At 41.9% G+C, this 15,598-nt stretch overlaps 1 protein-coding gene across 2 annotated transcripts; it reads right to left on the reverse strand.

Moving 5' to 3' along the window:
• Positions 1-582: 582 nt before the first annotated feature.
• pitpnc1b (phosphatidylinositol transfer protein cytoplasmic 1b) lies at positions 583-15,068 on the reverse strand. Of its 2 annotated transcripts, none has more exons than XM_046400218.1 (10): positions 14,416-15,068; positions 10,712-10,860; positions 8,585-8,673; positions 8,340-8,347; positions 8,118-8,189; positions 6,117-6,209; positions 5,029-5,184; positions 4,075-4,138; positions 3,770-3,856; positions 583-2,102 (listed from the first exon to the last, which is right to left on the reverse strand). In XM_046400218.1, exons 1-10 carry the CDS (start codon positions 14,461-14,463, stop codon positions 1,945-1,947), a joined length of 924 nt encoding a protein of 307 aa, XP_046256174.1. In that variant the 5' UTR covers positions 14,464-15,068; the 3' UTR covers positions 583-1,944. The 2 variants fall into 2 exon arrangements, with proteins under 2 accessions (XP_046256174.1, XP_046256175.1); XM_046400219.1 differs by having other exon boundaries at positions 10,712-10,855; positions 14,416-14,553.
• Positions 15,069-15,598: the final 530 nt, after the last annotated feature.

Genomic DNA, 15,598 nt, shown 5'->3' on the forward strand with positions numbered 1-15,598 from the left:
TTTATGTTTTCGTCTGTGTGTCTGCGTGTGTGTGTGTTTGTGTGAATTCATGCCCTTTTATTCGAAAAGCTAATAACAAATTGTCATGCTGGCTCTTGATTTGCATGGATAAAAGAAGCCATAATGAGCCCCATAATGCGAGCCATTCACTGGACCATTAGAAGGAAGCTGCCATGTCTGTCAGTCACACAAACGTCCACGTCTCTCCATGACAAGCCAGGGCTTTTGTCTTGAAGATTGAACAATAAAGTGACACAGCGTTGACAGACACGCACACACGCCCAACTCACAATCCCGCATCTGTTAAGCATTTATTATTCTCCTCCGCTGTCTTGCAGAGAAAATATTGTCACAAGCTACAGAGCCAAACCAGGCTGGACGAAGTGGCTGCCTCTTTTCATGTCCGCTGCTGCTGGTTCCACATGACACGCAAGTGTGAAATTGGTGAGTAGATTACATGCGGGTGCTATGATGTGCCAGCAGCTGGTCCATCTTAACAGGTCAATACTGATCAAACATGGCTGGAAATGTGTGCAGTGAGTCCATTTTTTGCTTATCTGGGCAGATATCAAGGCTCTAATGAATCTTTTCAGTGGAAAGAAATTGTATTTATTGATAAAAATCTATTACAAACGATTACACAGTGAAATTTCAATATTTGTTTTCCACTTAATTAATTTTCATACTTCATTCAAGCTGACTGTTTTTACAAATAAGGCACCAGCAAACTGTATCATTTCACCATTAATCCCTTTGATGTTGAGAGCCCTTTTCTCTCTAAATATTCATAAAAAAAAATTAAGTTAAATAGTCTTATAAATGCCCACATTATTGACTCATAATTGGAGTTCATCCTGGGCTTGACCCATTTGCAGCTCTCACCTAAGCGATCAAGGAACCAATACAATGCCTCGCTGGTCTCTGTCAATACACCTGGGCTGACCTATTGGCTGAGGTGGGGAGAGGAGCGGATCCATAACATTGACAGCCTCCCCAGTTCTTCTCTGCTCTCTCATTAGATCCACTCTATTAAACTCCTTATGCATCTGTCTGTAGGCGAGAAACGAGAGCCCTGCTGGTGGTCAGCGAGCTCTGCTATGGCTGTGGAACCGAGTGAAAGTGTTGAAATGCACTCTGTTTGCATACTGGAAGAATTTTCAGCAGCAGAAATTGTTCTTGAGTAGGCACCGAGTGTTTGTGTTCTTGTGGGTTTGTCTGGTTTTAACATGCAGCGAAGAGGGCGCCCACATGTGCATTAGAACAAATAAATATTTCCGTGGTCGTGTCAAAAGACATTTTGTGATCTGTGCTTAGGGTATTCACTCTTTGCCAGAGAGTTAGATGAGAAGATCGATGTCACTCTCATATGTCTGGTAAAAATGAAGCCAGCAGCCAGGTAGCTTAGCACTAGAACTGGAAGCAGGAGGACACAGATTAGCCTGACTTTGTATAATGATTCCAAATCCACCTACCAGCACTTCGAAAGATAATTAATTAACACCTTGTATCTCACTTGTTTAATCCATACAAATACCAAAGTGTAAAAACAACAATTTTACATAAAGCTGTGAGCTGTCGTTTTATACTCTGTGTTTTCTATGTATTATATAAAGAAGATGTAATGGGTTAATAAGCCTTCTTATTCTTAATGCTTAGAAGAACCAGGAGCCAGGGTTTTCTCCTGGTCCTCAGTCTCTATGCTATGCTAATGAGCTGCTGGTTGTAGATTTATATTAAACAAATGTGAACGTATTGATCTTCTCATCTGACTCCCACCCATTAAGTGAATAGGCTCCCCCCACCCCCAACTGTTGAAATATTCAACTTATTATGATGCTATTTGTTACTGTTTGACATTGGTTTCTGTGTGTGTGTGTGTGTGTGTGTGTGTATATACAGTATACATGTGTTTGTGTGTATCTGTGTGCGTCTGCGCTTGAGGCATCATTCAGGGGTGGAGTTGAGGCGAATGGGACTGTGTGGCACAGAGGAGGCAGAGGGGTCAGACATGGCTGCAGTCGTCACTCCCATCTTCTTCAGGGAACGCTCGTCTGTCACTGAGATGGAGCGAGAGAACGCAGGACGAGAAGCAGCCGGTGGGCCTGAGATGGACGGATGGATAGATAGATAATTAGATAGATAGATAGATAGATAGATAGATAGATAGATAGATAGATAGATAGATAGATAGATAGATAGATAGATAGAAAGGCTCTATAGAATAGATAGACACAGAGGGAGATTTCTTTTTTCTTCATGCGTGATTCTCCTCTATTCACATCACAATTGCATTTTGGCTGTCATGCCAATAAAGGAAATTGAAACTGAGGTTGACAGACTGAGAGATGGAGAAAGAATGAGATACACATGACATGAAAGACATAACAAGATGGAGATAAAAGAGGAAGGAAAGCAGAAGGGGCACTGAGAAGAGGGGAAACAGAGCTGGGTTTGGGTTTTCAATATATTTAGGTACACTTCAGATGGTACACTTGAACTCACATTAGTTAAGTCTCTTACTGATATTCAAAACACACACCCACACCTAATGTTTTATTACACTCTGTAGAGTAAATGACATCCATTCACTTTGCTGTTGAGTTGAACGCAGTAGCAGCGTTTGGCCTGTAGGGAGTCACGGTGGTGCAGCAAGTTGCAGCAGGTTGAGAAATGACTGCAGATTTGTTGCAGCTTGATGTCTCTCATCATCACACACAGAGGAAGAGAGAGAGAGAGAGAGAGAGAGAGAGAGAGAGAGTGAGAGAGACGGGGGAGGGTGGGGGGGGGGGGGGGCGGGACAGGCAACAAGATGCTGGGAATTCTACCTTTGATATCACGTACATCCAACTGAGGTTCACCAGACTAACCAGCAGGGGGCAGGGTGACCACACACACACACACACACACACACACACGAAACCCACAGGCACATACACAACACATATGCCTGGACACAGACCCCCACCAGGGCTGACATTTGCAGCTAAGTGCTACAATGGCTGGTTATTTATTTTGAGCAGGCTGGCGATGGGGAGAGTTCAGCAGGTGGCTGCATTACACTGTTTATCAGACCGACGCAGCGGCATTATCACTTCACGAGCCAGCCTACACTCTTCTCCCCTCCTTACATCTGTCTTTCTGTCATCCTTTTCTGGGCATACACCCTCTGTCTCTCCCCTCCTTGCTGCTCCTTGTGTTGTGAAATGCCTCCTGACTGCTCTTCCTTCTCCATTTTTCTCCCACAGATGTACACCAGCCATCTGGGTACTTGTAGGCACTAGTGGTGCAACCAGCCTCTGTTCAAGTCTGTCAGCTTTACGGAGTTATTCATTCATACTGTTTTGCAGTGTGTTTACAGCAATGGATAATACGGCATGCGAGATAAATATAAAATACCTGTTCAGATTTATTTTTAACTCTCAGTGATCTAAAAATGTGGAATCAGTGTGTGTGTCTTTGCCTCCCTGTACATCTCTTGCTGTATCACTTGCTTATTATGCTGAAATTAAATGCAAAAATAATTACTGCAGAGCACAAATATACATTTCAAACTTACTCCTCTTTCATGTACTCTCCCCTGTTTTCACCTCCATCTCTCTCTCCCTACCTTCAGCACTCTCACATTCAAGTACACCCAACCACCCCCCCCCCCCCCCCCCCCCACCTCCTCCTCCTCCTCCTCCACCCCCCTGCCTTCCCCTGACTCTCTTCCCCCCTCCCATCCTCTGTGGTATTTCAGAACAGTGCAGGTCAGGAGCTGCAACCTCACCTGTGTTGTTCTGGCTGGATTTGACTTTGCTGTTGGTCTTCTCTTGCATCGTCTGCTCGTACTCTCTCACCTCCTCCAAAGTCAGCCCTGCGGGAAAAGCAAAGTACCCACACACACACACACACACACACGTCGCACACACAAACACAGCATCAGGACAGAGTATGAACTGTGTGTTACTCATACATTTAAATTGGAGTATATTTAGGGTAAAGTGCAACAAAGCACAACTGTATTGTTCTGAATGTTTTATCTTGTATTTCTAAATGTTTAAATTTTGCTTAGTGATTAGGCTTCTGACTCACCGTGCCATTCATCTATCCACGCAACTGCTTGCCTATGGCCGACCAGAAGAATGTCCCTGATGTTCTGAAATCAAACCGAAAGCAAAAACATGGCAGTGAAAATGAAAATGAAAATATAAATGCCACACAGTGCTTTGAATGTATAAGTTTGCAGGTGTGTCAAGTGTTACATTTAGGATTACGTAAGAAATCATTGCAGTATCAAAGTAGTAGCGATATCTTTAAACAAACGAAATCATGGCTGAGATAAGCGAAAACTTATCTCGGCTGTGTTATTTGCACTACCCTTTGTCAAAACTAAAGCCACATTCCCATAAACGTTCTGGAAAAAGGGCGTCGCTAGTTTTGCTTTTACAGCTTTTCATTTTCCTTCATGCATGACTGCTTATCATCACTGAGGAAGCTACTGTAAATGTGTTGAAAGTGATCATGAGCTATTTAATGTCCATCAGCCTCCATTCTGAGAAACTCTGAAGATTCTTCTTTGCACCAGAAGAACGGAGGCTGTCTTGCTGTTGTTGTGGTGTGAAACAATGCAGCAGATTTCTTTTTAAATCTGACCTAATGGTGCAGAAGTTATTTGGAGCTAACAGCCCACTCGGAAATGGTCTTTGTAATTATACTGATGTCTGGAAATGAATGTGGTAATGATTCATTTGTGTCAAAATTCAACATGTGCCACATTCAAACAACAAATAACCAATCAGGACAGTTGAGTATCATCACTTTACTGTGAACGTACAAAGTGAAAGGGGCAGAAATCAGTGCGTGAATTAGGCAGAGCACTTTATTAAACCTAATTAGCTGTAAGTTAAAAAGTTTCCACCTTGTATTACACCTGAAAGGGCTTGTACCTGCAGATCATATCATGATCAAACCCTCTTCACATTAGCACAGGGAAAAGGCGTGATGGAGTCAACAAAAAAAGAAAAGGTAAAAGAAAAGCTGTCTCACTCTGTGTATGAAGTCCTCGGTCCTGGTCTGGAAGCCGTATACCTCGAAGCTGCACTGCACCCTCTTGTAGGAGCACATAATGGGCTTATGGTCGTCTCTCCAGCCTTTCTCCAGAGGCCCTCGACCAGTTTTACTTGACTGCCAGTGGCTCAGATCCTACGCACAGCAAACAGTGGGCCTACACGTTAGTGCTGAGTCTGCAGAAACTTTGGCCCTGTGAGGTATCTCAGGGGAGGAAGTTATGGATGTGTGTGTGCGTACCGTAAGCGTACATGTGTGTGATGTGTGTACCGTTGCTAAAGACAGCCCATAAGAGGACAGTGTGGTAAGACAAATTATGCATCTGTGACCTAAGGTGGATTGAAAAATGTTTGTGTTTGTGATTTTATGTTCTCGTTGCGTCATTTAATCGATGAGATTGGCGTTGTTGTTTGCTCATGCACGCTGGTGTGATTGCGTGTGCATAAGCGTCTGTGTTGATGTGTGCTTGTCTGCATGACTCTGGGTACTGGACCTGTGAAGTACCTTTTTCTCTAAGGACTCGAAAAGAGGAAAGAAGTGTAAAACCTTAGTGGGGAGGGAATGAACATTTTTAGATCCATCAGATTTTTAAACCCATGTGGAGTGTGGGTGTATTACATATTTATACTCTTTTGAGGTGAAGAAATACAAACCAGTAAAGCAAAGTGAATAAGGAAAAAGGCGTTGTTTTTGCATTTGTCCACATACTGTATGTGTCCCTCTTTTGTCGCTCTTTACACTGCATCTATAGGATTTCTGGCAGAAAGCCTTGGAAGCTCTGAAGGCTAACATTGCACCTCTGTAAATATCAAGGGCTTAACCTTGTTATGAAGCATCCTATATAAATAAATAAGGATTATTGTTATGATTATAAAGCTAGAAAAACACAACACAACTCTTAGTTTCATGTGATTATACATGAATGAAAATGCAATATTAAGCATATTTCAAAAATGTCGTACTGTTCCTTTAACACAGCTTTTCTTTTTCGAGGCTCAGTGAATCTTTCCGCACGCAATCCTTTGTTTCTGCCTTTATGCAGACGTCCATCACAGCACAGTACATACCTCTGTCTCTTTGTAGTGCTTCTCAGGGATGGGGTCACTCAGGATATCCAGGAAACTCACATGCTCTGCTGGGGTCGGTGTGTCCCCAAACACCTACAGGAAAACAGATGGGGGGGGAGATGGCACACAGTGTAATGAAAGCAGGCGTACATACTCTCTCACACACATACAGTCACTCACTCAGTGGAGAGCAGGATGAGAATAGATGAGTAACTGTGTAGAAAACTGAGGTCACACACCATAACACCCCTCATGACATCCCACCCTGAGGCCTTTGGAGCAAATCACACCGGAGCAAAGAGAAGAGAGAACAGACAGTGAGAGAGAGGGCGGAGACGGGAGATAAAAAAAAAAAAAGGATGTTATGGGGGATATTAAAGAGAGGGAGAAAAGGAGAGTTATGGGAGTGGAATACACTTTCCTTTAGTGAGAACGTATAGGGAAGCTTGGGAGAGTGCACTTTTATCTGACCTTGTTTGAAATTTGTTCTAATGCCCCACTGAAGTTCATTTCACAGTCGAAAACTAAACTAAAAAAAAAAAAAAAAAAAAGCCAAAAAAAAATCCCAACAACCCTGCCGTCAGATAAAAGTCCGCCACGCTCCCGTGGTGCTGTTGTTGGTCTGTGTCTACCCAAGGTCTTGCTCCCTCTCAGGAATGTGTTGCTTTAGCTGGATGTATTGTGTTGCCTTTTACAAAGTGCTCAGGGCACAACACTCTCATGCTTTCCTTGTTATCGTCTCGCAGCTCTCTGTGTGGTGTAGATATTCATACACAGACACAGAGAGCCTTGAAACCTGGCGTACTTTAAGCCATTACTTGTGTAAAAGTGCTAATACTACACTGTAACAAAAATGTGTTTGTAATATTGCAAATAAAAGCCCTAAATTGAAAATATAAAGGTAAACGTATGTAAGTGAAACTAGGAAAAAGTAATTCAAGCATCTAAAGTAGAAATACTAAATCCCACAACACCTGCCTTAATGTATCAGCATTTCATTGTTTTATGCAGTTAAAATGGAGCTCCTTTTTTAAACTATTTTATACAGAGCAAAAGCTAATGATCAGTTTCATTACGGACTGATCTACTTTTTCAGTTAATCAACTGATTGTTTGGTTTGCAAAACATTAGAAAATAGTGAAAATGGTACACTTTAACATAGTTAAATACTAAATAAATAAAATAATTACAATGTAAAGTTGCAAGTCCTCATATTCGACAAGCTGGAACAATGAAACGTCCAAAGAAAATTTAAGTGATTATCAATTAATTTACTTACTAATTCAGCTCTCGGTCTGTAGTTTAATGTATAACATAGGATCATATTTCATAAGCTTTTTATTGTACGCAAAGTCTGTGTAAAGTAACCTGTAGCTATAGCTGTCAAACAAATGTAGTGAGAGAGTAAAACATAGTAGTGAAAAGCAGTAGTGGGCAGAGTAAAAATTGCAGCATTTGCCTCTAAATGTAGCCGAGAAGAGGGATAAAGTAATATAAAGTACAAGCACTTTCCACAGCTGAGCCTTGAAGCTTATGTGATGTGTAGATTATATTCAGCTTTCTATGAATGCTCTTTGTTTGGAATAACCTTTTATAACCTGTAAGTAAGTGACATGAAACAAGACTTGCCACATTTCTCTGCACGGACGATTTTGACACGTTGGGTCTTGTCACTTAACTCGTGTCCTTGATTACAAAGTGCAGACACAAAAGCCTGACAGAGCTGCACTTGCTTGTGTGTGTTCATGCATGTTTGCCTTGGACAAAATGTAACATGAAAGCCATATTCATGACCGCTGCATGTTTTGTTAATAGACCTGCCAATACTTCATTTTGTACCTCTCTTGTTTTCCTTGTAATGGGCACATCAAACAGCAAAGAACATTTTCCTAGTGTTGCAGGGAAAATTGGAATTTCAGTCTTTCTCCTTGTCTTTCTCCTCCCCCTCTTCCCTAATCACCCCATCTCTCTCACCTCTCGCTCCCTCTCCGTCATACTCACATTGCTGTTACTGCCGTTGTTGTTCTCGAATCTTGTCTCAATACGGATGCTGAACTTGGGGAGGAACGATACCTACGGGGTGACGAGAGGTAAAAATGGAGAAAAAAAAGGTTGAGGGCAGAGATAGAGTGAAAGCAGGCTGCAGATTAGATTCCACTGATACTAGAAAGAGATGAGCTCTGTTGCTTTCACATAAAATAAATGATGTGCGAGGATACTTACTGAGTACTCTGCAGCACCAGAGACGTTCAATATGGAAGGGGAGAGACAGCGTTAGTTACTCATACATGCATGAACACACGGTTGCCTTCACACACATGTTGCCACAGGAGAAAACATATCATACACAGTGATACATATTTGATGACACTTGGAAAACCAGCTGCTAATGTAAATACGCTTTGGATAATGCACTGAGGTGAAAAGAACCTGATGTTTACCACAAACAAAGGCGCTCAAACACACACCTGTGATGGTGTACGGGTAGAAGTTCCACGCCTTTTCTGTCACATAGAAGAATCGTGGGACGAAAGTTTTCACCCAGGCTGGCAGTTTACTGAAAAGCAAAACAGGAAGAAAGAAGAATCACAGTCGGAGGGCACACGAGTGGTACAGCGAGAGACAGAGATTACAGAGGGAGACAGAGAGGCCCTGAGTGGTTTTTGCGCCATTTATAGCCAGATTACCTGTAGGCTACTCTCGCCACAGTGTTCATTTGTATGACTCATTCCCAATTACACCTGTGGTGATGAATTGTTACGATAGCGTCTAGGTCACATGTCAGAGCATGATTGAGGTGGGACACATTTCACTGTACTTATGTATGTGTGTAGTGTGTGCGTGTGTGTGTGTGTGTGTGTGTTGGTTCCAGCATGTCTTTACTAATGAGGACCAAATGTCCCGCAAGCACAGAAAGATTAGGAAAATCCTCAACAGTGAGAACATTTCCTCATTTCTTTGAGAGTTTATTTTAGGATTAGGCCCAGGGTTTCTAGTGGTGATTAGAATAAGAGTTGAGGTTACATTAGGTAATGAGTGAGGTTAGCTTGGGGTTAGAAAATGAATTTGAAGTTAAAAGAGAGAGTTTATTTTTGTTGGCTGGGCTTTCACCATGATCACAGTTAATTGATTAATTGACTGTCACCCTAAGCAAAAAAAGCAAACAAACATCCTTCCAGCACAGGAACATTGTGGACGTTGCAGTCAGGCACAGGTTCAGATTCCTGTGGTTGAACAATCATTACAGCACTTCCGTCCTGTCACTTCTCACGCACTTTGTTGTTTGCTTTGAGCACTGTAGATCTTCTGCTGTGTTTAAATAACTTTGCAAAAGCATAATCCCTTTAGCTTCAGCTCGAAGTAGACTCAAAATCATTTGGGTAATTTGAGTGTTTTCAGTTGTCATTGACAGTTAAGGTTTTTATAAATACAGGAATAATACATCAATTTGTATTATTAAAATATACACTTGGTTAATAAATCATAAGCAGCATAAAGCAATTGACATACCGCTGGTGGGGAGTTAGATGTTTGGAAAATATGAAACTATGGCCAGCTTGTTGGCTTAGCTTAGCATAAAGACTGGAAACAGAAGTAAACAGCCGGTCTGAATCTGTGCCAAGTTAACAGGTTCCACCTATAGTTTGCTGTGGAGGGTTATGTGCTGGGCTAAAGCTAGTGTTCAAGCTTCCTGCAGTCACTGCTGTGACAAAAGAAGCAAGTAAAAAGCAAAAGCAAATATCCCAACGAAATCTGCAAACACTTTTTTCTGCGGATCAAAACATGCAAAATATTAGTGTTAGTGTTAGTGTTGCTGGTACCCAAATTTTGTTACCTTCCAACAGGACCAGACCAACTGTTTCTTTGTGTTTCCAGTCTTTCTGCTAAGCTAAGATAACCTGCTGCTGACTGCTGATTACATATTTAATGTACAGAAATGAGAGCATAATTGATCCTCTTGTCTAACTTGCTGCCACAATGCAAACAAGTGAATTTCTCAAACTCCCAAATACTCCTTAAATAAACACTGAAAAAAATCCTTGCGTCTGGTCACAACTACTATTTGGATTAAATTACTAAGAAATAATACCTTTGAATTCGTGCTTTTTCGTGACCAGACATGATTATGCCATGACTCGACTGTTTTTTTCAACACCACAAGGGAAAAAAGACACAATCTCACATTTCCTGGAATCGCAACTATGAAGAAGAAGTGGATTTGTTTTTCTTAGTTGGAAGTCTGTAGATACACAGACAAGCATCTCCGAAGGGTTGGTTGTGGGACAGCATTCTCTGAGTAACCCTGCTGTACAGGCCTCCACATGTTTTGGGCAGTGGTACTTGGTATTTGGACTTTGGATGTAAGCAGCCTACATTGCAGTGTGTTGAAACGACGTTTTATTGCTTGTCAGTGGTGATACCTGCAACGTAGATCTATGGGACATAAAGCTTTACAGGGAACCAAGAGATCAAAGATCGCATGTAATCAGTTTCCATAACGATAGAGCTGTCAGCTGGAGGATAAGGCTCGGGTTTCAAATAGCCAGAATTATTAGTATGAGTACATCATTAGTACAGCAACACAGCATTCTTACCTGCTGAGGTAGATTCGTTTCTCAGTAAACTGTCCTAGGCCATACTGGGGGTGGGTATCTGCCTCATTCCTCACCACCTCCACCCCTTCACCCCCACCACTCTGCTCACAGCTGTGCTTACTGATCATGTAAAGCTGCCCAATCCTGTACTGGAGGCCGAGGAGAGGTCCAGGATCAGGTTTGTTGTGGTCAGGGTAGAAATGAGGTGAAGAGAGAGAAAGAAAGAGAAAAAAAAAAAAAACGGTGAGAAAACAAACAACAAAAAGATCTTCCTAATCCGAATTTGTCGGGTGGAGTGCCAGTTTGTTAGCTGTGGCTGTGCATTCATGAAAATTTAAACCAAAACGGTAGGCCCTCATGTTTATTTCTTGATGTTTTAAAAGAACACTATGCACCATTTGAAAGAAGCCGTGCACTTTTTGTCGTACAAATAAAATATATTAACATTACTTGCTGGATCTTGCTGTTCTGTCACACAGCATTTTAACATTGAACGTTATCCCATTGCCTGGTTGTTATCGTGGTCACAGTCGTTGCTGTTCAGAAAAGGTTATATAGTCTTGATTTAACTTTTACAGTTTGTACACAACCTTATCTCATTGTTATTTCTCTCTACTCTGCACACACACATCGATTGCATGTCTGTACGCCTTGTTGCTCTTCCTGCAGTTTCTTCCTTTTTTCTTCTCCCATTAAAAGTTCTTGGGAGTTTTTCCTAATCCAAACAGAGGCTCTCAGGATAAAGTCTGGTGCTATAAGTGTAAAAGTATAAAACCCTTTGAGGAAAATTTATGATTTCAGTCTACGTAAATAAAATTACTTGACTGACATTTAAGAAAGCATTTAAATTGAAAGTTATCGACCTTTCTCACAGCGGTGGCCAGAATGCAGAAGGAGATTTTCAGACTTCAATAACCCAAAATCCAGTTATATCTAATCAATGAACTGCACACTCCATTGAGGAAATTATAATAACCATCAGCTACTCAAACGGAAGAAACTGGTGAGAGCAAGGGCAGAAAAAAATCTCCTGGCAGATGGTTCAGCCATAGTTGCTGAGTCCGATTTTGTCTCGACAGGCACTTACTCAGTGCTGCTCAACCGCAAGCTTTGTATTTGCTCTTCATTTTTTTTAAAAAAGTCACTTGCTGTGTATAAAAATCTCCCTCAAGTGACCATATCAGACATCAAAATTTAATTTGGCCAGTGAGGGTGAATGCATGGTGTCTAAATTAGGCGTGGATGGGACTTTGTTCTCTGCCGCTCAGCCCCAGTTTGTGCTCAGCGCTGGTGAAGCGGGACAGTATATTCTAAAGAGGACGAGGCCTTTGGGCATCTGGAGCTCAGCCTGACAGATTCAGTGTTTCACAAATCACATACTTCACACAATAATACTTCATTTCTTGCACTGATGATCACTCTCCTTTCCTCTGCATTGTGTCTGCGTACAGTATTGTGTTTGCTTTCACTGCAGAACTACTCGGCAAACTTTTTAAAGTTAGTAATACTTCAAGTTATGAAAAAGCAATAAAACTACATTAAAACAACTACACTATTCTGCAACACAATGTAATTCATTTTGTTGTCCTTTATTGGCATGTCACTAAAGCATTGTTTTAATTAAAGTAAGAACACAGAAAGATGGAGAGGAAGAGAGAAAGAGGAGGGCAGATTTCAGTTTGCCATTCTTCACTGTACTCTGCTGACATCAATACGACACTCCTCCTCCTTGTTCCAATTACTGTATGATGTCAACATTCAATATTTACTTATTGGGTATTCATGGGACTTAATTAATCAAAACGATGGGTGCTTAAGAGACTTCAGGGGAGTGAACTCCTCCCGCACACAGGCTGTGAATCTTTTTCACTTTGTAGAAAACTAATCTGAGCAGGAAGTTGGAAAGACTTATCTGTCTTTAAATCACTGTTATGCATTCATATTGTTTTTGATGAGTGATGTGTTGACAAACTTACTCCAGGATAGTGTTTGGCATGTATTTTTTTAAAATTCTGACTCATAAATTCCTGAGTGTAAATATAGCTCATCACTGAAGGGTGGAGATCCTGCAGACAGTGTCTGCGTGAGGCCAACAGAAAATGAAAGAATTTACGATAAAAGGGAGACACAGCTCAAAGCAACCTTTTTTTTGTTACAAAGTGATAAAATGCTAAGAGACTTAAAAGAATTTTGTAAAGCACGCCTGGATATATCCACTGATAATGAAAATGAGACTGTTTATGTGAAACTCATGCAAAAACCTTCACCAAATATTTGCAATTCATTGTGTGCTCAGCTCCAAAGCATAGAATTTACGCTTATCCATAAACAGTAATCATCACAGATCCGGTTGTCTAGTTCCCTTTAAAGTGGTGATGTAGCGTGCCTCTAAAAAATATTCACCCACCTTGGAAGTTTGCATCTTTTATGGTCTTACAACACTGAATCAAAGTGAAATGAGCATGTGTTTTTTTTGACACTGATCAACAGAAAAATACAGCTCGGTTTTTGAGGATTTACAGTAGTGCCATACTCTTTCCATTTCCTAATGAGTGAATCATCTGTTGCAGTTTTTGCGACAATGCTGACTCAGTAAAGCTGGACCTTCCAAAACAACCCACTTGCCAGAGCAAAAGTTAACACTGTGCGTTTCTGCAAACCAGGGGCCTGCAACTGAAACTTGTAAATGTACTTAGTTTACTTCCCACCACTGTGGATTAAGGAGCGGGACATCAAAGTGCCAATCGTCCTGCCCCACCCTCACACCTGAACTCCAGCTCTCGCTTGTCAGATTCTCCCACAGCAGAACACAATAGTGAAGATTCCTTAACACAGCCAAGCTGTACTGTGTTACAGAAGTACTGCTGAATATTTCAAACCTGAAAAGCGACGCTGCTACCTTAAAAAAATGAAGTGAGGGTTAGTGTGTTGTAAATGGCCTGGACTGGTAACCGTCACGATTTGATACTGCCTCAAATAAGCTGCACTTAAACTTACATTACATTCAGACGAAAGAGGATTTGCTGCAAGCTCAAGTTTCAGTGTGCCCTGTACTGATACTGTAAATCCCATTTTGGACTGCTATTTGTCACTGTCATTGTTGTGGTAACAGGTATGAAGGGGAGGGTGGATGGTATAGGAGGTGATGAGGACATTCCTTTTGAAGGACACTTTGGCGCATGACTCCTACGTCCGTCCACCTTTTCTCTCTCCATTGGGATCCCCTTTGTTCATAAACCTGCAGGCCAAAAGCCTTTGTTTGGATTTAGCTCTTGCAAAGCCATAACCAGTCCAACTAGTTTTGAGCACTGCTAGGAGTGCTAGAGAAAGCAAGGGAAGTGCAGAAGCCGACACACTGGGGGAGATAATTTAGACACAACAGTAGTGCCACGATGCTGTGCAGGCCAGGTGTTGTGCATTGGCTCCGTCTGATTGGCAGAGCTGGTCGGTGCTGAACATACCTCACTACCCAGCGTGCCAAAGCTCCCACAGAGCAGCCACAGGAGGTCTGTTTGCTCTGTTGGCACTTTTCTTATCAGCACATTAACACTTTCAAGATTACAACTGGAAACAACGCGTTCACATTTGAAGGAAAACCCTCTCTTTTGTCTGACAATTTAAAATTGTAGGATGTACAGTGTATGTGTGTGTGTGTGTGTGTGTTTGTTTCTGTATGTGAGCGTGGGAAAGACAAACACACTTACCTCATCCACAGTCAGTGGCATACATATGCGGTACTCTTTCATCAACATGGTGCTGTAACAGACAGGATTGTCTCTGAGAACTGTGGCTGTGCTTGAGTCTGTCTATCTCAGCTGTCTTGGTTGCATAGTAGACAGGCTCAGGCTACTCTGCTGCTGGACCGCAGTGACCTCTTTTCTGACGCTCTTCTTCTTTTGTTTTGCTGATGTCAGTAATCCATGGAGTTAAGTCCAGACCTCTCTGTCAATGAATATCAGCGTGTTTTCTTACTTTCCTCGTCTTGGCTGACTCCTCTCAGGCTCGTCTCTGTCTTATTTTTGTTTCTCTTTCTCAATTAATCTCCCCGACCAGACTTTTTTAACTGCTGTCTCTCCTTCCTTTTCTCGTCACTTCTGCTTTTTCTACTCTCCCGCCTTCTCCTGCCCTCTCTGTTTGCTGTTTTTTCTCAGTTTCTGTTTGCTTTCTTTCACCACGGTGAGAAAGTAGTAATTATCTGAGAGAGGTAAGATTGAAACCTAACCAACTCTACCTGTTCTCTCCCCTTCTCTGCCTCTCTCTGCTTTGTTTCATTCCTTCTCAGACTTCTCATGTGTAACCTTGCTGTCTGCTCAGCGCTCCTCCCTCTTCACCTCAACCGTTGCTTTCAGTTCCTAACAAATTCTTGTGCCTGTGCCCTCCTTATCTCATTTTTGTCCCTCCTCCCCCTTCCTTCTCTCCCTCCCATAGTATCAACTCCCCGCCCACTGTACTTTACTACTTCCTAACCTGTCTCCCCCACCTCCCTCTCTCTCTCTGATCTTTATCTGTTCCTTCTTCTCTGTCTCTGTCGCTCGCACTGTTTTCAACAGCAACACTCTTATCATCTTTCTATATCTGGAAACATTAAGTAACACAGTTTGTTGACATCAGTCTGTGAATCTGATGCACATTCCCCTTTACCTCCTTCCCAACACTCAGGTTATGACAGCACTCAGGCTGTACAAAGAGCTAGTCAGGGTGGGCCATTGGATTAAATATTACCAGAGCTATGAGAACTTCCATTAAGCACCGTGCCAGACCCGTTTACATTGTATTACCTCATGACCTTCAGCTGGGTTTAATTGAATCTGTGTTGAGTCAATGAGTAGTGGGATTGAAGTATTCATAATTTGTCGCCCGTGTCTGTCCTTGAGTCATGGAACCACT

Source organism: Scatophagus argus, chromosome 9 (assembly GCF_020382885.2).
Source record: "Scatophagus argus isolate fScaArg1 chromosome 9, fScaArg1.pri, whole genome shotgun sequence".
Taxonomy (NCBI): domain Eukaryota; kingdom Metazoa; phylum Chordata; class Actinopteri; family Scatophagidae; genus Scatophagus; species Scatophagus argus.

Excerpts from the sequence above, each read along its gene's own strand:
- pitpnc1b (XM_046400218.1), bottom strand. The coding sequence starts at position 14,463 with ATGTTGATGAAAGAGTACCGCATATGTATGCCACTGACTGTGGATGAG. Across the intron at positions 8,674-10,711 it reads AAACGAATCTACCTCAGCAG|TAAACTGCCAGCCTGGGTGA; the intron begins GTAAGAATGCTG and ends TTTGCTTTTCAG. Across the intron at positions 6,210-8,117 it reads ACAACGGCAGTAACAGCAAT|GTGTTTGGGGACACACCGAC; the intron begins GTGAGTATGACG and ends GTTTTCCTGTAG.